At 42.7% G+C, this 22,669-nt stretch overlaps 1 protein-coding gene across 5 annotated transcripts in view; it reads left to right on the top strand.

Moving 5' to 3' along the window:
* The first annotated feature begins 2,069 nt into the window (after positions 1–2,069).
* grik2 (glutamate receptor, ionotropic, kainate 2) overlaps positions 2,070–22,669 on the top strand; it is a 299,000-nt gene continuing 278,400 nt past the window's right edge. For 4 of the 5 annotated variants that reach the window (XM_070550946.1, XM_070550947.1, XM_015949505.3 and 1 more), the window contains exons 1-2: positions 2,070–2,170; positions 3,870–4,231. In XM_070550946.1, coding sequence (XP_070407047.1) covers positions 4,045–4,231 — 187 coding nt within the window. In that variant the 5' untranslated portion in view covers positions 2,070–2,170; positions 3,870–4,044. Of the gene's footprint in view, positions 2,171–3,372; positions 4,232–22,669 lie in introns of those variants that run through there. The other variant, XM_015949506.3, reaches the window with a different exon arrangement.

The raw sequence follows: 22,669 nt of genomic DNA, 5'->3' as shown, positions 1-22,669 counted from the left end.
AGCATTTATTCCGGCTGCGGTTCAATTCCAGCTGTGGAGCCGCAGAATCCTTCTGCATGGTTTCTGTTTATTCCGGACGCCTCATGCAGATCATCATAAGGTTGAATAAATGACCTGCGCCAGACAGCAAGCGAGACATGTGCGTCTGATTTATTTCAAAATAAAACCTGTGTTGCATCATTCTGCCGGCTCCTTTAGTTTTTACAGGAGAATCATCACACAGATTTAGATCCGCGTTCCGTTTTGCACTCGGTGTGATCGAGGCTTGAGTACACCAGGACAGGATCTGGGTTATTTATTTATTTTTTACAGTTTTCTGTTTTCCTGTGATGAATAAATGCACATCCTGGTTTGTTGTGGACTTTGTTTGATTACCCAATAGATAACTTTAGAATAAAGAATCTACCAGACCAGTGTGTTTTAGTCATTCGTTAAGTTTCTCCTCAAATTAGGTATGTTTTTATTTGGAAGGCCGGGCTTTGGCAGAAAGGATGAGCTCCAGAAATGTAGAAAGTCATTTCTTTAATAAATAAAGTCACTCATCCAGCTATTTTATAAACATATGGTTCATTTGTGGAAATGTAGTACTTTGTTTTTAGAGATTTTAAAAAATTTGTCTTTTTATTATGAAGCTTCTTCAGTTGATGCCAGTCAAGAGGAAGTTTGGTGATTTTAATAAGAAGAAAATAAAATATTCTCATGATGAAGCCCAGAGCCAAATGAAGGAGGCCTAGATCATGCAGACACCTGGTGGGTTTAGGCATAATTCTTTAGAGACCTGCAGGAGGATTCAGCTCTACACGCCAGCCACCTTTCCTCCTGATGCATAAGTGGTGTGTAACATAATAGATGTGTTTTCCCTGCGACATGCAGGTCGTTCTCTCTGTTCTCCATTGAGAACATTTCAGAAATGCAACAAAGGCGTCCCATGCTGCTGGTGCTACGTGGTCAAAAATCTCAAGAGAATTGCAAGACCATATATGACTTCACCAGTTCACGTGATAACAGGCATGGAAAAAGATGGCAGCGTGTACCCAAAAGGTGTGTGTTCATTTTCTGTTCCTTTTACCTCCACCAAGGAGGCGAAACAGGTAATGAAGTTTTCTATTTTTACTAGTAAAGCAACTGTATGGCTGCACGTGTCTTATTTTGAAAATTGCTGGATTCTTTACTCAGCTTCCCTGTTCGATTTCCCATCTAGCCCAGTCTCAGCTGCTGAGCACATAAAATATGCCTGAAGCTTAAATTTAGAGAACTGCAACCAATGGCAGTTCATCCATAAGGGGCGACTCCACTCCCGAAGCAAAAGGAAATAAATAAATATATAAAATATATCATTCAAATATTTGTCAGTTTTGCTTAATAGTGTGTACCTAAATGCAATCTGAAATATTCACCAACAGTGGATTTCTGCCAAAAGAGTCATACATTATTTCCCCCTGGGGGCACTGGCCAGAGGTGCAGCTAAACAGCCAATCATGTTTGGTTGCCAGGTAGAACTAGACAGTTTAAGAATGTCCTCGAGTAGTACTGAAACTTCATATTAATATTAATCACATAACCCAGCAAAACTACTCCTTGATGTAACTGTCTTGGTGGAAAGGAACTAAAGTAAATGTAACTGAGTTTATGTAGGACCCACCGCTGAGCAGCAGAGATGAGCGCAGATGAAAAATGATGGATCATCATTCTCCAAACATTCTTTTGAGAAGAATCTGGGAAGAGGTGCCCCTGTCAAGTGGAAACACCCTTTAATGTCTGCGTATTCAGGTTTGTGGATGTTTTGCAACAATTACGCATCTGGTGGAAATCTGGTAAGGTCTCATCTGTCAGCTGGAACCAGAAGTCTTCTGTTCGTGCTCAAGATAAAAAGACACATATTTAGCCCATAAGACCCGGACCGTTATGTTCCTTTGCCTCGCTTCATTCTGGGCCGCTGGACTTTATTCTGGGTGAGTGTTGCTTCAGACTAGCCCCCCCCCCCCCCCCCCCCCCACCACCACCACCACCACCACCACCCCCACCACCCCACCCCCCACCCCACTCCCACCCCGCCCGCCCTGCGCCCGAGAGGAGGCGTGTCTCCCCTCCGGCCGGAGCTCTGTGCTGCTAGACGGGATTCGGCTTCTTGGTGGAAACAACCAGACAGCTCCGTCTCTGTGTCAGTCAGGTAAGCCCGTTACTTCCTACCCAGCTGAGTTATGTCTCCTGTCCTCGTCTCTAGGTGCAAATGTCTGCGGCACTCTTTCTGGACCGAACTTTGTTCCATTTTACTGGGCAAAGTTGCTTCTCACCACTTTGAGCACAAATATCAAAATAAACTTCCAGATGGGTCCGACCCGGAATCCCTGGAAAGAATTGAACTCTTGTGTTTTTAGCCAACCTAAATGAGGACAGGCGGAGCGGTTCGGATCCTCTTCCTCCGCGGCCCGGTGCCGTTCTGGTTCTGATCGGAGGACATTTTGAATCTCACGATACAACAATAGTTCTAACTAGAGACAAACACTTCCCTCCATTAGGTCAGAAGGACTTCAGGCGCTAATCTGGGTTAACATGCGCTAAAAGAGCGTTTATTTAACTGTTTTTGTGCAAAGAGCCACGTGACCGCGTGCACCGGAGGCTGCGGGGTTCAGCTTTTCTCTTCATCTTCCAGCCTTAAAATCCACAAAAGGCCCGTTTAAAACTTTATGCACATTTATCACAAAGCTCTGCCCGTCAATCAGCGCCGTGCGCGTGCACAAAACACGTTCCCCTTTTGGTTCACCGGTCAGCGAAAATCCAATAAAATAAAAATAAAAAAAGCAGCCGAAACCAAACCGGGTCAGTGGTTCTGAAGTCTGATTCACATCTGGCCCATTTGATGCCAAAACGTTTGATGCAGAACCCTGAAAAGGTTCTAGGGTCAGATGGGCGTTATGACCAGGACCAGAACCGGGTCTGAGGAGCTGAACCTGCCCTGGGCTCGGTTGCGGAGCTGTCCGTGGTGCTGATTCCTGCCTTCCTTTAAAAGCGGGACTCCGGATCAGATTCGGATGTTTGTTTTTAATCATACAGTAACTTTTTATCTCTTGTCGACATCTATTATTATTTTTTCTTCCACTTTCCTGAAGTTTATCTGAAAAATGTAGCTGCCAGAATTTAGAAATGAGAATATTCAACGTTTACTCTCCTTACAAATAATAAACAACAATGATGTCTGGATGAGAACAAAAATAAATAAAACTCTATAAGCAAACATCTTGGGGATATTCACACACACACACACACACACACACACACACACACACACACACACACACACACACACACACACACACACACACACACACGTCTTTTCACACACACACCCCACCGTGCTGTCTCCCAGAGGTGTTAGTTCGGGACATTTTGGGAGCTGGTTCCCGTGGTCCCGGACCGGGTTTGTGTGAAAACTGAAATCTAACAGGTTTAGAAGACAGCTGTTCGTCAGACTGACCGGTAGAACCGGAACCCGCAGCTCACGCTCCACCGACTCTGATCAAACTAACAACCTTTTACAATTCAGACTCTTTTTATGAGGTGCGTTTTAGAGGCACTCCGCCACCGAGAGGAGGAAAGCTGAGAGAACCGGAGAACGGCGGCTGAGAGAGGGAGGGAGGGGAGGACGGAGACATGGGAGAGGTTTGACAGTTCGGGCTGGAGATCCAGATCAAAGGGCGCAGTGTGACCAGCTATAGAGAAGAACCAGACCCGTTCTGTGAACTCCCGTTGCTCTAGTGTTGACTCCACGTCAGCTCGGTGTGCGGCAGACCCCAACGGAACAGAACGGACCGCACCGGACCGGACCCGGGAGCGCATTCTCATCTTCCCGTGTCTCTGCTCTTTTCCAGTTGGTGGACATGTTCCAGTCCTGCTCTTTCTAACATGGACGCCCCTCTGGCTGAGTCCGAAGGCTGCTTTCTGTTGGCGCAGTGAGTTGCACGTGCTGGGCTCTGATGGACGTGAGACCGCCGTTCCTCCACCCGGTGCAGACCATGCCGTGATCTCGTTGCTGTCCGAGAGCGCATGTTCAACACGTTAGTGAGCAGCTCTGTGGGATCTACAGGTCCAGAGATTAGAGGTTCCGTGCAGCACAACATGAAGAGGATCTACCTACTGCTGTTTAACAGGAGCTTGAGGTGGAGCACCAGGCTGCTGCTGATGCTGCATCTGCTGGGATCTTCTCACGGGATGCCTCACGTCCTGAGATTCGGTGAGTCCGTCTCTTCTCTCCTTAGCTGCATGGGGAACTTCCACCGTGGCTCTGGTTCTGAATGATCCACCGGAGACCCATTGTCGTTTCTCACTTGTGGAAACTCGAGTTGGTTCTGACATCTGATTGAAGCGCTAACAGGTGGAGGCTGGCCCACAGAACCTGAACCGAACTGTTGGGATGTAGAAAGGAGGCGGTTTGGACCTGGCTTAAAGTTACTCAAGGAAACAGTGCTGTGTGTGTGTGTGTGTGTGTGTGTGTGTGTGCGCGCGCGTATGTTGAACATACAGGAGGAAAGAAATCTTATATTTATCCACAATGAATATTGACTTTTGGGGTGGGGGGTTGAATGAACTTTTACCTTCATTTGCTTTTTGTGCAGATTTTTAAACTTAAGTAAAATTTGCATTGTGCAAGATCTTTATGATTATTATGATTATTATTATTATTATTATTATTATTATTATTATTGTTATTTCCCTAGGTGTGGGCGAACCAGCTGTTTGGTTCTGACTCCACCACAAAGAGCGGCTGCAGCAGAAGAAGTCTGGATTTGTCTTTTTGTTGTCGATAGATAAAACTCAGTAAAAAGGTAGAAATCACAGCAGAATTCAAATGACTGAATTAAAATAGAGAAACGTGATGAAATGCCAGCTATGTTGTGTGTGTGTGTTTCAGTAGATTCCTTTATTTCCACACTAGAGATAGATGAGAGGTGGCTTTATTTTTCACCGCAGAGGCAGACCAGGACTCTGCTGTTGTCTCTTCATGTGTAAGAGCATGTCTTTCAGCTGGGTGTTTTTGTTACTTACTAACCACCTGCATCTGATCAGATACGTGGACCTGGAGCTGTCAGTCAGGAGTTGGTGGGTTCGATGGAGCTGAGACAGATTTTACTTTGGTTTTAAATGTTCTTGTTAGGAAAATGAAACGTCTGATAAATCAACAGTGAGTAAATCTGTCCAGTATGGATCACTCACAACCTGTTTACATTATTATTTACTATAATATAAATAAATATGTCACAAATGATTATGATTAATAATTTAATTAGTCACACACACACACTTCTGGTGGGGCTGTGCATGGCACGGATACTTGCTGGCATACATTCTTGTACCTCACCTCGGGTACGTTACAGCTCTGCAATGTAATGTTACGTCTAAATCATGGTTTGGTACCAGACCCAGTAGAGTCATCATCATGGTGCGTTCATGATCTAGCAGATGGGCCTTTAATTTAGCATAAACAACATAAATCTAACCGTGTGACAGTAAACTTGTGACTGTAGGAACTTTTTACCGTGTTATCGCTGCTAATTGGAGGTCCAACAAGGATCCCTCCGTCCTGGCTGCCATATTCCATTAGCATGAAGGTCACAGTCTAATAGGCCAGATGAGTGAAGCGTTAGGACTCAGACTCAGAAAAAGTCTCTTTTTGAGTTACCTCTCCCCCTTGTCCATCAATAACTGAACAGAGCAGCTGACATTATCCTCCAGCGGCTAAATGAGCAGCACATTTCCAGAGACGGGAGCTGCTCGGGAAATAAATAAATAACAGAAAATGTAGTTACGGTTGGAGAAAATTGGGTGTGAAATCAAAAGTAATCATCACTGCCTAATTGAATGAACCAGCTAATTATAATAAACACATCATTTTTTTCCCCACAAGTGTAATTATTTAATGCACAACTGTGAGAATGGCAGAGAGAAAAGGGGTTGGGGTGAATGCTTTCACCGGCTCAGCAACAGAAACTGGAAACGCTGCCGGATGTTTGCTGAGGATATATGTATATGTATATATATATATATATATATATATATATATATATATATATATATATATACACACACACACACACACACACACACACACACACACACACACACACACACACACACACCTATCTATCATCTATCTATCCATCTATCTATCATCTATCCATCCATCCATCCATCCCTCTCTCTCTCTCTCTCTCTCTCTCTCTCTCTATATATATATATATATACACACACACACACACACACACACACACACACACACACACACACACACACACACACACACACACACACACACACACACACACACACACACACACACACACACACACACACATATATATATAAATGGAAGAAAACAGTCAGGGTCGTGCTCATCATGTCCAGCTCCAGCAGCAACTGTTTCCAGTGTAACTAGACACTTCCTGCAGGAATACCAGAACATGTCTGCTGCATTAACTGTTTAACACAACACAAACAATGATGTAAAACTACGTTCAGTTAAACCGCTGTGAGATACAAGTTTTAAAATGAGACTTATACATTTTTGCATGTGTTTGTGTTGTCATTTAGGGCTCTACTGCTTCTATAAAGGTTCTTAACATGAACACAAAACAGCCATCTAGTGTTTTATTTTGTTTCGGGATTCATATAATTCAGGCTGTTTGAAATTGTCCCTTATTGTGACATCACAATAAGGGACGTTAGCAGAGAGCCTCCTCCCCTGTCGAAAACAGATGTCGTAACTACATTTGAAAAATACAATTATAACAATAAACTCTGTTCTGACAGGGTTGGGTGTGCCTGCACAAAAATACCAGTTTTACTGTATAAACACACATATTAGCTTTGTACTCATGTTTTTAGACTTGTCCACCAAACTAAGATCTGCTTTTAGTTTTCCTAATGCCATAATACATTTTTAACCATAAGAACACCAGTCCCTAATAGTCTCTCTCTCTTTGTGTGTGTGTGTGTGTGTGTGTGTGTGTGACCTGTCTTAAAATATGAGAGATTGTGCTCTTATACAAAACCAATACTGCTGAATGCAGCACTTTTTTATATTTAGAAAAGAATTTATTGCGGCCTGCTCGTTGGTGCCTTTGTTCTTGTTGTGCAGTGGTAGTGTGGTGTGATTTATGTACCGTGTCAGTTTCCAACAGCAGTCAAACACACACAGAGGTGGTTTAAACCTGCTTTTACTACAACTGCTTGTTTTCTCTGTAAAATGACATAATTACTGTACCTGTTTTCATCATGAAAACCCCGACTATGGGTATGAGACATTCATATGAACCAAATGTTCTTTTATGTTAGCCCTCAAGCAGGAAGTGATGCTGTTTCTGCTTTTAAAACCATCTTATGGTGTTAGAAAAGCCAAGTCAACGCTCTTCCAGCTGTGAGTTTTACCTGTCAGAACCCGGTAAACTGATGTAGTCTTCACCTGGTTCCAAACTTCAGGTGTACCAAAATCCATGTTGTTATATATTAAAACCCATTTTTTTATATTTCTGATTATCAGTCACTCTGAGTTTTTATGCAGGCTGAACATGAAAATAGTCTCCTACACCTGTCTCCAGCATTAGCTTCTGATAGAAAATAGATGGTGAAACTTTAGGATTTGAAAATCCTCACAGGTCTACGTCACACTGAAACTTAACATTCATGGACTCACCCATTTTGACTCATGACAGGGAAAGCTCTTGTTGGATTAATATCCAGGAAACAGCGGAGAAAGTCTCAGCTAGTAGAAGCATTAGAGTTTGCAACTTCACCACACGGCCAAAACTCCTCCAAGCTTGTGTTATTTGTGGAGATAAAACATTCACATTGTAAGTCTGTGATAGTTGCGTTGCTGTTATCCAATCAAAGGCAAGATGTGCAAATATCAGGAAATAATACACTAAAACCTGCCGTCTGAAGCTCAGCTGTGATGTGGGTCATTACCAGTTCCTGGAAAGGGTGCACGGTATCCCCCATTCCCCGAGTTTCATCAGTCTCTCACATGCTTCTGGAGGAGTTCTGAGCCACTCCTCTTTCCAATATTGCTTCAGGTCATTGAAGGTCTCTTCAGCTCTCTGAAGGTCTCACAATAGCTTTTCAGCCTGGTTCTGTTTGGGATCCTGACTGGAACATATATAGATCTGCCTAACAGAGACAAGAACAACATAAAATAAGTGATTCCACCTGGTGTGGTGCAAAGTCAGCCAGGTGTTAGGATCAGATCATTGATTAACTGATCATCATCAGACACTCCGTAAAGGTAGCTGTTTGGTCCGTTTGCTTCTCCAGAGCTTACCGGTGTGTGCTAACAGAAGGAGGAGAGACATCAACATCTGTAGATGACAGCCAGCCCTAAATTAGAGGTTATTTCTTCTCAGGAGTTGCCACCCTAGCAAGTTCATCACAAGGTCAGAGGCCAATGCACAGAGAGATACTGTTCATGTCAGGTTGTAAACGCCTCAGTTGGCAGGTTAAGATGAAAGGTTGGGGGCCACAAGAAGACAGGTAGAAAAACGTTGAACCAGCCTGGTCTTCTCTCTAAAACAACATGGCAGCTCACATCATGTTGTGCCTGGACCTCAAGGTGTCTGGAAAAATTAGATCAACATAGAGATGTTTACCCATAATGCACTGCAGCGTAAGAAAACCAGTCACAGCTAATCGGCACCAACAGCTTAATCTAGCTGTTGGTATGGTGGTGGTAGGCTGATGGGTTGGGCTGGTTCTGCAGACATGAGCCTCACCAATGTTTAAATGTTTGTATGTGACTCACTGGTTCATAGGCTAAGAAACCAGCTCAGGCTGGCAAAATCATTTTTACTGATACTATTTTCAAGTTTTAGGTGTTAAAGGCGAAGCCTGGTGTCTGTGAAGTATTTTGCCCCATGAGGGATTTTATTGTTACGTCTCTGCTTCCAGAGGAAAATAGATGTTCCTCTTGGTTTTCTGGTACCATGACATGTAAAAAGAGCTAAAAGCTCAAGAGATTAAAAAAAAAATTCTGCATGTCCCCTGATGTTTGTTGTTGATGAAGAGCAGAAATGTGGCTGCAGGACCTTGAGGGTGGAGGTGACCTAAAGTTGGACAAACACTGACTGAGATCTTTCTTGTTTCCTGGAACACTTTTAGAACAGAGAGGATCAGATCCATTCCCTATATCATCCTGACAGTAATACGAGCCAGGACTTCCCATGGCACATTGTCCTGAGACTATTTTTTCCTTGTGGTTTCTCCTGAGTCTGAGTCGAACTGAGATCTGGTACCATGATGACTATGTGCCTTTGAGGGCAATGGCTGGAATAAATAGCACTTCTGCACCATGTCATTCTGCTGTCCTAACTGCTGCATGTCCTTGGTTTACTCTGAAGCAGACGTCTAACAGCATCACACACACCTCTCATGTAATACGTGGCTCAGAGAAGATTTAGTGAGTATTGTGGAGCTCCAGGACCCATCATTCTATTAAACACAATAAAACTCTGGTTTGTTTTTGTTAATGTTGATCACAGGTCAGTCACATTTGCTTGTTTTAACTTTTATTTTTAAAACTGGAGCTAAACGCACATGAACCCACAATTCCACCGGGAAGTCCCACAGAAATCTCTAAATGCTTTAACTCAAAGAGAGCCTGTAGAAATGTCTGGGCATGCTACCAAAATGTATTAAACATAAAGTGATTTTCAAGAAAACACAACCCTAATTTGTTTGGAGAGTTTGACCCCAAACCTGGTGAACCAAAATGTTTTACTGAGTGGTTACGCCATCTGAGAGGAGCTGAAAAAAATCAGTTTCTGTTTAAATCCATGGTTTAATTTTAAGGAGCTCCTTCAGATGCTAAAGTAACATTTAAAAGGTTTCTAGCCTTGCCCTCTACTGGCTGAAAACAGAATTACAAGAGTTGAAAACAACTTTTCTTTAGCCTGCTGTAGCTAGCACAAGCAAAAAGCTAACACCAGGGATAGCGGTAGCTCAGGAGGTAGAGTGGGTTGTGCAGTAATCTGAAGGTTGCGGGTTTGATCCCGGCTCAGACAAGGGCTAGACACTTAACCCGCCTTGCCTGCCCATGCTGGTCGGAGGGACCGGTGGCGCCAGTGTTCGGAAGGCCTCGCCTTGGTTAGTGCTCCCCAGGGCAGCTGAGGCTACATCACAGCTCATCTCCACCAGTGTGGGAAAGTGTGTGTGAATGAGTGACTGTGTTGTGAAGCGCCTTGGGGGGGGGGGGGGGGGGGGGGGGGGTTGTAGAACCCTAAATACAGACCATTTACCATAACACTAACATGAGCCAACTGATCCTAAATCAGATCAACACCGTTGGACAAAAGCATATGTATTATTTACACATTCAGTGTCACTATCAGTCTGTGACTTTATAGCCTCCTTCAGTTCCCTCGGTCTAGTGTAGGCCACACCGATGTTCACTCTAGTTTTAGCTTTTGCTTCACCTCCAAAGACACTACTCTCTTACGTTTACCGCCGTCATGATGTGAACAAAAAAAGCAAACATTCTTCTACGTCCTCTTTTGTGTTTTACTGACTGTCAGCAAACTGAAAAAGCTAACTTCTAGGCTTTATATTAGTTACCAGTGCAGTACGCAACTGTTGCCACAAAGCAGGTTTCCACCGATGCCGACCCGAACACTATCCACTTCTCTCCACCGGCCGTGAAAGAGTCATGAAACCTAATAGCGGCTTTTCCCCGTTAGCTCATTCTCAACCAGGAGCAATTCTGATGCCATATGGGACCTAAAGCGTTCAATACAGCTGATCTCGTGAGGTCACAAAATCATGAGAGAATTGCAATACCATGTGTGATTTCAGAAGGCCACACACAATAACAAGCAAGGAGACAGCTGCACGTACCAAAAAAGGTCCGTGGTTTATTTCTGTTAAGCTGCCAGCGGTTTAACAGGAAATGATGTACATTTACCTACTTTTATTTTGAAAGTTTCCAGATGTTTTACACTGCTTTTAAAGGTTTGAGTCCGACATGTTTTGGGCGCATGCTGCATAAAAAATAGACTTGAACTGTAGTGATTGCTTCTGCGGCGCGTCCAAAACGTTACATTTAGCTGCCAGCAGAAACAAACTCATCCACCATCACTGCGGCGAATTGCTGCATGGTATGTTTCACATGCAGTGGAAAGAAGGGTTAAGAGTTGTTAAGTACAGTTTGTGGTCAGCAGAGTGCAGCCCAGCCGCTCAAGACTATGGCTAAAGGAAACCCCTGAAATCTGATAGAAAGCAACAGTGTTGAAAGTCTTTAGTGTTGCTTTAAAAAGAAACCAGACACCACTGCTCTCTTGCACGTTTGTGCAATGCTATCTGACTTATGCTAACCTTTGAAATTTATTTATCTCTACTACCTTTTAATCTGTGATATATGACTCTGTTTTAATTTAATGTGTTTTTTTATGCTGGTCCTAACCTAGCTTTTAATGTTTGGTATTTTTTTCTGTTGATGTGGAGCTCAGTGCTTTGGTTGACCCTTGGTGGTTTTAAAGAGCTTAACAAAGAAGAAGATGATGGTTTATCTTAAGCAATGAAGAATTATCATGATTTTACTAAACAAACTTCAGTGGACATGTTTCAAGCAAACTGAGTTTTGTGGATTTTCTCACTGAACACACACACACACACACACACACACACACACACACACACACACACACACACACACACACACACACACACACACACACACACACACACACACACACACACACACACACACACACAGCGTTATGATGCTGCACTGCATCTAAACTTAAAAAGCTGCGTTTCAGTGAACATCGCTGTAACAGAGTGTTAAGCCTTGGGCTCCCTGACAGGGTTGCGGAAGGCGCTTTATAAAAAAAGCTTTGATTGATTGATTGATTGGTTAATATTGAAGAGCTTCTGAGGGTATTCATGTGAGTCCTGCAGCTCGGCAGACGGGCGTTTGGAGACAGAGCTGGATGCTTCATAAGTAAGAGCTCTGATGGAGAATGGCAGAGAAGCCTCTTCAAGTCAATAACTCATTTGAAGAGGTTATGAATTAGAATGATCTTACTGAGGGGAAGGTAGACCCCAGCCCACATCCTGCCTCCACTTTCGGTGGAAACTGGAATATTAATTCAGCAGGAAAATCGATGGCAGGTTGCAGTGCCACAGGAACAAACAGCAGCTCAGACCCGTCTCTGCAGCACACAGCACCTGTCCCTGTCATTTCTGCTGATTTGCCATAAATGTAATTCTCTAAAACCTCATATGAAAATCTCAGTCTACTTAGATTGCTTTGTAGATGGAGAATGATGGCTATCTTTCCCCAGGGGGCTGGATTATATGTCAATAACGTCGCCGGTGCCAGGAAGCTTCTTTCATTAGCTTGTGTTTGTATTGAAGTGTCATCTATAAAATGAAAGCTTGCTGCCTGGCCTCTCAGATCCACAGCTGTGTGTGTTTGGACAAAGTTCTGGCTGTGCTCCTGACTGTAATACACACACCTCTGCTGTAAATATACTAGACATCCTCACTAACTTTGGGATTGTTTGGTGCAAAAAGCAGCTGGATGGATTAATGGAGACAGGTCACCAGTGGTGAGCCTGCAGGACCAGGATGTGAGCGCTCACTGGTCTGGGAACAAAACAGCTGTGTGTTTATAAAGCAGCTGTAATTACTGTACACAGACAGATTAATTCTCATGTTTTGTCATCTGTAACCCACAGGGTGATCCTGAAATGAGCCGTCCACCGGACCGGCTTTCTTCCTTCTCTTTACATTTGTGATGTTCTAATCCCTTCAGAGGCTGTAGAGCAGAAATGCTTTATTGTTGTTCTCTAAAGAAACAGTCGCAACAAACTAAAGAAGAAGCAAATCAAACAGGATTATCGTTTTAGAGCTACGTTCCCCAGACCTCTAAAAACCTTGATGGACACTTCTGAGTCAACCTTCTTTTATCTTATACATCATTCCTGTCATCTTTGTTACCGGGTGACACACTGATGGTAACTTCTCTAAAATAAATCATGTAATTGATAAACCTTGTCGTATTTACAACTCTGTCAGTTTTTATTCCAATCAAAGACTCGATGCTGTAAAGAAGAACCGGTTTTACTTTCGCTCTCTAATTAGAGAGGAGGCTGACAAAAGTAACAATAATCAGTACGTAAAACCACCAAGAAAACAGATGCATGATTGTGTCCAACGGATGTCTCAAGACTAAAAAGCTGTGACTGTGGGAATGTGGGGCTGCTCAGTGACACAGGGGTTAGAGATGTTGCCTTGCAGCAAGAAGGTCCTGGGTTCGCTTCCCGGCCTGGGATCTTTCTGCATGGAGTTTGCATGTTCTCCCTGTGCATGCGTGGGTTCTCTCCGGGTACTCCGGCTTCCTCCCACAGTCCAAAAACATGACTGTTAGGTTGATTGGTCTGTCTAAATTGTCCTTAGGTGTGAGTGTGTTTGTGTGTGTGTGTGTGTGTGTGTGTGTGTGTGTGTTTGCTTGTCCTGTGTGTCTCTGTGTTGCCCTGCAATGGACTGGCCCTTTGTCCAGGGTGTACCCCGCCTGATTGTCCATTGACCGCTGGAGAAAGGCACCAGCCACCCCTGCGACCCTACATGGACAAGCGGGTTCAGACAATGGATGGATGGATGGATGGATGTGGGAATGTGGAGGAAGAGAAGCTGTAGCTCCAGGTTCAAGCGCAGTGATGTTTACTGTGGTCAGCTGGCAGCCAATGACAGCAGCTGGAACGCTTCAGATGTTTTTGTTCTTCTCTACTTCATTAGAGCTGGAGCTTAGTAGGATTAGCACAAACCCAAGCTGCAACAATGGAATCTGGAAGATATCCTGCCTCACAAACTGCATACTGCTCATATAACTAATCATCAGGAGAGCTGCACGGTAAAAGCAGCAAATCCATTTGTCAACATTATTAAACACTCTGCAAAGGTGCAACACGACCTGGTTTTAGAGTCCAGTGTACAATAAGTTGTTGCTGCATTTATATTTTCACCTAAAGGAACAAATAAACCAGTTTAACATCAAAACACAAAATCCACCACAAATGCACCCATGTGTGAATGTATCGCTGTGAGCAAAGGTCTCCACGGGAGCTTGTAAAAGGCTCCATTAATTAAACTGTCAGTTTCAATCCATGTCCAGCTTTTTCAATTAAGGTAATTGTATCCCTCACAGAAAAACGGCCCACTTACGTGTTAGATTCAGCTTCATGCACATATTTCACTGGTGGATAAGCCTTCCTTATCAAGTCACTGAGTACATCTTTAAATGAGCTGATTGTAGAGTTAGTGATGTGTCTCTGTTTGCTTACAAATCCCGCTGCAGCTAACTCAGCTGAACACCCGGTCCGCACTAGAGACCAACTATGAATTAGCCAAATAAACCGAGAAAAGATCAGAAATCTCATTTCCACTTCAGAGCCCAGAAGTTATGGAGTCCAATACATTAGAGGAGATTCAGAAAGAAAACAAAACTCATTTTATTGTTGCAGAGCAAAACCAAATAAAAGCACATATGAGCATACAGTACATGATGATGATGAAGATGATGATACTGATGATTATGGTGTTGATTATCATCGTGATGATGGTGATGATGATGATCATGCTGATGATGGTGTTGATGATTATGGTGATGATGATGATGATAGTGATGATGATGAATGTGATGATGTTGCTAATAGTGATGATGATGATGTCTACTACCTTTTAGTGTGGCTAGTATTGTGAATGACTATTTTGTTTACTTCCGTGCTCTTACTTATTACAGAAAATTACGTTTACAGCTGCAACAAAATGTCTGAGTCATATGTCCGTGTCCTACACACATTTTTAAATAACACAGGTCTGATCTAAGAGATTAACATAAATCCATCTAGAACTGCACCGGTACTTCTGGACTCCAGAGTCCCATTAGCATGACTGCAGCAACACTGCTAACCATGTTAGCTTTGGTAAGGAACAAACAAGTCCATTTGGGAAAGCTACGACACACACACACACACACACACACACACACACACACACACACACACACACACACACACACACACACACACACACACACACACACACACACACACACACACACACACACACACACACACACACACACACACACACACACACACACACACACACACACACACGGATATGATCTAAAAGAAGACCCCCATGAAGATGATGATGATGATGATGATGATGATGGTGATGATGATGATGATGATAACGATGATAGTGGCAATGGTGATGGTGGTGATGGTGATTGTGATGATGATGATGATGGTGGTGATGATGATGATGGTGGTGATTATGATGATGGTGGTGGTGGTGGTGGTGATGATGATGGTGATGATGATAATGAAGATGGTGGTGAAGGTGATGATGGTGATGATGATGATGATGATGAAGATGGTGGTGATGGTGATGATGGTGGTGTTGATGATGATGAAGATGGTGGTGATGGTGATTGTGATGATGGTGATGGTGATGATAATGGTGTTGTTGATCATGATGATGATTATGATGGTGATGATGATGATAATGATGATGATGGTGGTGATGATGATAATGAAGATGGTGGTGAAGGTGATGATGGTGATGATGATGATAATGATGATGATGGTGGTGATGATGATAATGAAGATGGTGGTGAAGGTGATGATGGTGATGATGATGATGATGATGAAGATGGTGGTGATGGTGATTGTGATGATGGTGGTGGTGATGATGATGGTGTTGTTGATCATGATGATGATAATGATGGTGGTGATTATGATGATGATGGTGGTGATGATGATGATGATGATGATGAAGATGGTGGTGATGGTGATGATGGTGGTGATGATGATGATGAAGATGGTGGTGATGGTGATTGTGATGATGGTGGTGGTGATGATGATGGTGTTGTTGATGATGATGAAGATGGTGGTGATGGTGATTGTGATGATGGTGATGGTGATGATGATGGTGTTGTTGATCATGATGATGATTATGATGGTGATGATGATGATAATGATGATGATGGTGGTGATGATGATAATGAAGATGGTGGTGAAGGTGATGATGGTGATGATGATGATAATGATGATGATGGTGGTGATGATGATAATGAAGATGGTGGTGAAGGTGATGATGGTGATGATGATGATAATGATGATGATGGTGGTGATGATGATAATGAAGATGGTGGTGAAGGTGATGATGGTGATGATGATGATGATGATGATGATGATGAAGATGGTGGTGATGGTGATTGTGATGATGGTGTTGTTGCTCATGATGATGTACTAAGATGATTTAAAATGTCGATTGAAAACAAGTTTTTATTGTTCAGCCTTTAAGGCTGATGAGAAATTAATGTACCATTTTTATGTCTTTTTTATTGTTTAATTGTCTTTTATTGTATCTATGGCTTTGAAGTTCCCTTCTTCAGTGAAAGTGTAATTCCATTCTCTTAGTGTGTTATGCTCTGTAATGTGTGAAAGTGCTTAATGAATACAATTTAAATGAAAACGTTACATCTGCACAGACCGTAGTCTGTCTGAGAGTCCTGGGGCACGATTGGTTCCACCAGGGACTGGCTACATTGTAGCTCATCACCATCAGTTTGTGAATGGGTGATGGCCTGAGTCGAGTTGGGTTTGGAGAGCAGAGAGAGAGAGAGAGAGAGAGAGAGAGAGAGAGAGAGAGAGAGAGAGAGAGAGAGAGAGAGAGAGAGAGAGAGAGAGAGAGAGAGAGAGAGAGAGAGAGAGAGAGAGAGAGAGAGAGAGAGAGAGAGAAAGAAAGAAAGAGAGAGAGAGAGAGAGAGAGAGAGAGAGAGATTGCTGCTGTCCATGGTTCTGATTTTCACATCTCTCAATCAATTATCAGCATTTTTTTCTGTTTGTAAAGGTAACTTTTCATCATTGAGTGAATCCATCATATCCAATGTGCTGTTAGATCTGATGAATGTGAGGAAAACCTATAGGGGAGGTGGAGAGGCTGCTTCAGTGCAGCTTTCTCCCTGGCCTGCCTGGTGTCACTGATAATATTATTTTGGGACATGATTGATTGGTTAAGGATCCTGTATCTGAGCCAGAGAAGCTAGACGAATGATCCGAATCAAGGATCAACAGTTTTTCAAGAAAAAAAAACATAAACCAAACAGTAAAAACTATCAGGTTTGGTTGGGCTGAGTGTTGATGGGCCGGGTTTGGGTTTTCAGTTCTACAGATTGAATTCTCACAATCCCAATAACGCACCAGGAGCTCCTGGCACACGTCTCCGTAGAAGGCGGGCATCCTGAGCCAGTCCAGTCTCATTTCACTAACACTTTTATATCAGAATCCGCTGGTGTCCCATCGTTAGCCGTTTAGAATTTGATTAATATTTCAATCATTTTAAATTTGTCCAAACCTCAAATGGGTCTTAAAAACGGTGAGTTAAAAAGAAACAGAAGTGGGATCAAAAAGCTTCAGAACTGGCCTCAGACTGGAGTTCTGACTCAAAGTTCTGCAGCTGAGATGAACTCGGGGAGCATTCCATTTCCCCGGTGCCATTTATAGTCATGTTTAATTCAAAGCAAACATCTTTTTTATTTGCTCCCTGCTCTCTAAAGAATCCTGAAGCTTCCATGCAAATTTATCCCCACTGACTTCCATCTCCTCATCTTTTCTTCCGCATTCACTTTCCCCAGATTTCACACACACACACACACGCACACACACACACGCACGCACGCACGCACGGATGCTCCAGCTCTTCTCTTTTCCTCCCACCGTTTTCTCCACTCTTTAAGTAGAGTGTGCTGTCTAGAAGTGATGAGGCTTGACTGAGATATCCTGGGAAATCAAAGCAGATCCCCACCCATTGTACCGAGGCAAGCTCGCATGAAATCACACACACACACACACACACACACACACACACACACACACACACACACACACACACACACACACACACACACACACACACACACACACACACACACACACAGAACCATCAGACGATGATGAGTTAAAGTCAGCTGCTGTGGACAATGTAGACAAACTGATTTCCCTCAGAGTCGGAGGACAGATCAGAAGGATTCAGTTCCTCGTGACAAAACTCCAGTGCCTATAACGCTCCCGGGAATGATGCAAACGTTCAGACAGCAGGAGGAGCAGCTCGGGGCAGAAAAAGACCAGTATCAAGCCAAGATCCTGCTGAGTCATCCAACAGATCTCTTAGTTTTCATCTCCAATCGGCAGAGTGGAGGACATGTCCCCCATGAGAGGAAAAGTCCTAAAACACAAGCAGACACATCGTTTTCCAAATAGCCTTTCTGACCTCGATTCTAATTAACCACTGACTAACCATTTATTTCTTCTAGTTAAAAAAGTTTCTGTGTTTGTGTGTGTACATATGTACATGTACGTGTGTGTGTGTGTGTGTGTGTGTGTGTGTGTGTGTGTGTGTGTGTGTGTGTGTGTGTGTGTGTGTGTGTGTGTGTGTAAAAGTGACCCAGAGAACTGGTCTCCAGCCAAGTCCAGGCACAAATAAAGATCATTCGTGAATGACGGATGAAGGACTTAAACTTGGCTGGAGGGGTTTTTTGATCCACGGACAGTTTCAGGTTTCTGCTCTGAGCTCTTGGAGACAGAAGCTAAACCAGATGCATCCTGGGAGGAAGTGACAAGATGCTGCCAAACACATGCATCTGATACATGGGTCACCTGCATTCTGGGTGTCCTTGAGATTTTTGAATCGAATGAAATGGCCCAGTGTGGTTAAAGACTTTCTTCACCACCTAGCATGTTGGTATTTTAGTCGTGGTCATCACCATCTCCTGGTGAAAATAGAATGGCAGAAAGGTAAATGTTTCATCTTTACCATTTCAGGTTTACTGCACAAACAGCAGGGATGTGATGCTGTAAACACTGGAGGTTTGTTTTTATCACTTTACATCAAGACTCTTATACTTAACGTCCCATTAGTCACCATCACACTGGTGAAATTACATCTCTGCATTTGAGCCATCCCCATAGGGACAATGAGCTGCAGCAGTGGCTGTGCTCGGGAACTATTTGGTGGTGTAACCCCCCAATCCAACACCTTGTAGCTGAATTCTCCTGAATTCCTTTATCTTTGCTGAAACCAAACCGGCAGAAAATGAGATTTTCACTCTCTGATTAAAAGTTCATTTTCCTTGAATCATAAATGACTTTACAACTTTATATGTTGATATCATCAAACATGTTGAACGAACAAGATCTTCAAATCCAAAGTGTTTTAATAATGTTTTCATTAATCAATGGTAGGTTAAAATGAATATTTTTCCTGCAATGATTCATTTCAGGTCCTAAATGACACCAGATTAATGTTTGTTGATTTAATAATTTAATCTCAATATCTTCACACCTCGTGATACTTGTTGAATTAACATTTTAACATTCATTTCACATAAATTTGTAAATAACATTCACTTCACACTCAGAGAAAACTTCAAAGTGTCTGAGTGAAGGTGTGATCTTCTGAGGTATTTTAGTAACACCTTTAAAACTTGTCAAATCCTGGTTTGTCTAGAATTTATAAACAAAAGTTGATAAATACAGGAATCACTTCCTGATTCCTCGGTTCTCCCTCTGCCTCCTGCTTCGGCCCACCGGTGAGCAAACATTTGGAACCATCCTTTCTTTTGACCCCAAGGTCAAAGCCTCTCTACAAACAACGGCTCTTTAAAGAGCCACCGAACGCCTCAGACATGGAAGGTCTAACCTGCAGACCCTGGCTGCATCTCACGGCCGGACTAGAAATCTGAATTCAAAGGGAACTGCGACTCTTTGGGATTCCTGTTGCTACGAGGTCTGGTAAACACCACTCTGGCTGCCTTTCGTCCGGACAGCGGAGAGCAACAGTCACACAAAAAGGGTATGGTAGACTCTGCACAACTGTGTTGGATGGTTTTATGAATAATGTCTAGCTTATCAAACCATGCAGCCAAACTGATTTTACAACCTGGACATCACAAGGTCTCTCAGATACTTACTAAAACATCTAGTTTACATTCCACCATTTCATCCATTGTATGTTATCTGTTATCATTAGTTAGGAAAATAGAATTAAATTAATTTTTATAACTATATCCTTGACTCTATCTGAATTAATATTAAGTGTGTGTTCCCTGAATAGTCAAAGAACTTAGAGTAACCTAAATTAAACATTCAAAGATCAACCAGAATCATATTTCATGTTCATATGGAATATCACATCTTATTGATCACTTAACAAAAATGTAGCTAATCCTCACCGCTATACCCTTAAAGCTGTGCCAAGCAGAGAGGCATTGGGTGCCATTTTTAAAGTCCTTGGTGTGAGCCAACCGGATTTGAACTCTGATCTCTCAGTCCCAGGGTGAACACTACCACTAGGCCACTGAGAAGGTTAACGTTAATATCATTACCTTCTACCGGCATGGAACCACCAACTTTATCAATAAACGAAGGCAAAAGCTAAAGGAATGCTTGAATGAATAAATTCATGAGCCATTTATAAACCCTTCATCACTGAAATCAGTGAACTTCATTTTTATTGTATCTGAAGATGCTGTTGGCATTCATTTATGGCTTTTATTGTTGCATCAAGTAGGAAAACGATCACCAGCGGAGCGTGGTCAGGACCAGCTTCTCTGCAGACCTAGTCATCCTCACCGTCTAACTTGTATCTAAAACCTAAATGATGCTTTTCCATGAGGTTGTAAAATCACCCCTTATTGCTTTTATGTTCTCTTTTTGAAACGTTCACTAGCTTGTTGGTGGAATACATTCATAAATATTTCATTATGAATGAAACAATGAAAATAGTGATCAGTGGTGGAGTTGTGGCTTTACTTTAGAAGGTTTTATAACAACTCGACACGCAAAATTCACCCCTCATATTTATTTATTAGTTGATAATCAAACAGCGATGCTTAATCTCTGAATGACTAAAATTGAAGAATTAAATTGGTAAACCAGCGCTGAAGGCCCGCCTATCTACACACAGCCATCCACTGGCCAGTTAAAGCCACTCTGAGGTCATTTTATGTGAGTGTCCTGATTCATCAGCAAAATGAAATTTACCCAGATAATGGTGTCCTGGATTTTGTCCGACCTGACTTGACTTGGATCAGGACAGCCTTCCCTGTAGATGGCTCATTAATGATTTTTCCTGACCCACCTGAACCCTGGATCTTAGTGGGTCATCTCCCGTCAGCTGTCCTTCATTTTGCCGGTTACAGTGAAACACTCATAAAAAACACAACATTACCATTTAGACGCATTAGCGGCACTTTATTCTGCCACAATCCTAATGCAATAATGTGTCCGTTTACTCTGCTAGCTAATAAGGTGTGGTGCTTTCATGGTGGAAAACAGCTTTCTTTGTTTATTCTTAACTTCATAACCACAGCAGCTCAGAGACACCAATAACCCCACAAACAACAGAACATTGAAACACGTTAAAACTCTCCTTTATACTAAATGTGAATCAGCCAATCCAATGTGTGGGACTCATGCACACAGAGGGTTACATACAGAGGGGGGTGGTCAGACGGGCAGTTTCATGACCCAGTCATCAGGAAAGGGACACTCACAACGATTGGATGAGGTTTCTAGGGTTGGAAATAGGGTTGGGCATTGTTTGATTTTGAACGATTCCGATTCCAATTCCTCGTTTCGATTCCGGTTCTGATCGATTCCCGATTCTGATTCTTTCAAGACATTCTATGTTTTAAATGAGCCAGCTAACCACAGGTCCTACTTGATGAAATAATCTTAACTTCAACATGAATTTTAATTCCATGAACAATAACATCACCTTCATTTAGACAAAAACATGTTTTGGAGAAAAAAAGAAAAAGACTTGCAGCACAATCAGTGTGTTTGTTTCTGACCACAACCAAAGTCTGGAAGAAGCCTCTGGGATGAGAGGCTAAATGTCTCCAACATATCCAGAAACATCCAGCTGTTTTCCTACCTGCAGCAACCGTTCAGTCAGAACAGGAAGTGAACTTAAATGTAGCTGCTGTCAGTAACAATGTAACTGATTTTAAACATTAAAACTCTCAACAGAAATAGTTCAGAAAGGAAATAAAAAATGTTATTTATTATTATAATTATTTGTTGTGGCAGAAGCTGGTGTGGTCCACCACAGAGAAGCTTCTCTAGCATGATGACGTTAATTATTCTACAGGTTACTGATCAGCCTTCTGACGCCCAAGCGGCTGCGTCTGACTGCTGGCGCTCCATGTGTGTTTTTATTTCTGCAGTGAGACAAACTCACCTCACACCGTCCAGAGTTTGTTCTTTAAAGCTTCTATTAAATCCACCGTGTTGACGTATTTAACAAGTTTCCTCTACGCTGCAGTAGATAAAGTTTACATTACGGAGTAAAAGTTCGGCAGACGCGTTTGTTTACGTATGGGTGGGGGGAGGGGGACTCGTGCTGCACACAGACAGCTGGTGTGATCAGCTCTGAAAAGTGTTGATTACAATTTGCAGATCACGTTTATTTTTCACGGAAATCAGCCGCGGATTCCTCTTTCGTCGGCATTCTAGAAATCGAAAAAGAAAAAAAAAAACCTTTGAACGATTCTGGGAAAAACTAACAGTTGGAACCGGTTCCAGTCATGCTCAATGCCCAACCCTAGTTGGAA

This window comes from Nothobranchius furzeri, chromosome 5, assembly GCF_043380555.1.
Source record: "Nothobranchius furzeri strain GRZ-AD chromosome 5, NfurGRZ-RIMD1, whole genome shotgun sequence".
NCBI classification, from domain to species: Eukaryota; Metazoa; Chordata; class Actinopteri; order Cyprinodontiformes; family Nothobranchiidae; genus Nothobranchius; species Nothobranchius furzeri.
This window is presented reverse-complemented; position numbering and strand designations above follow the sequence as displayed.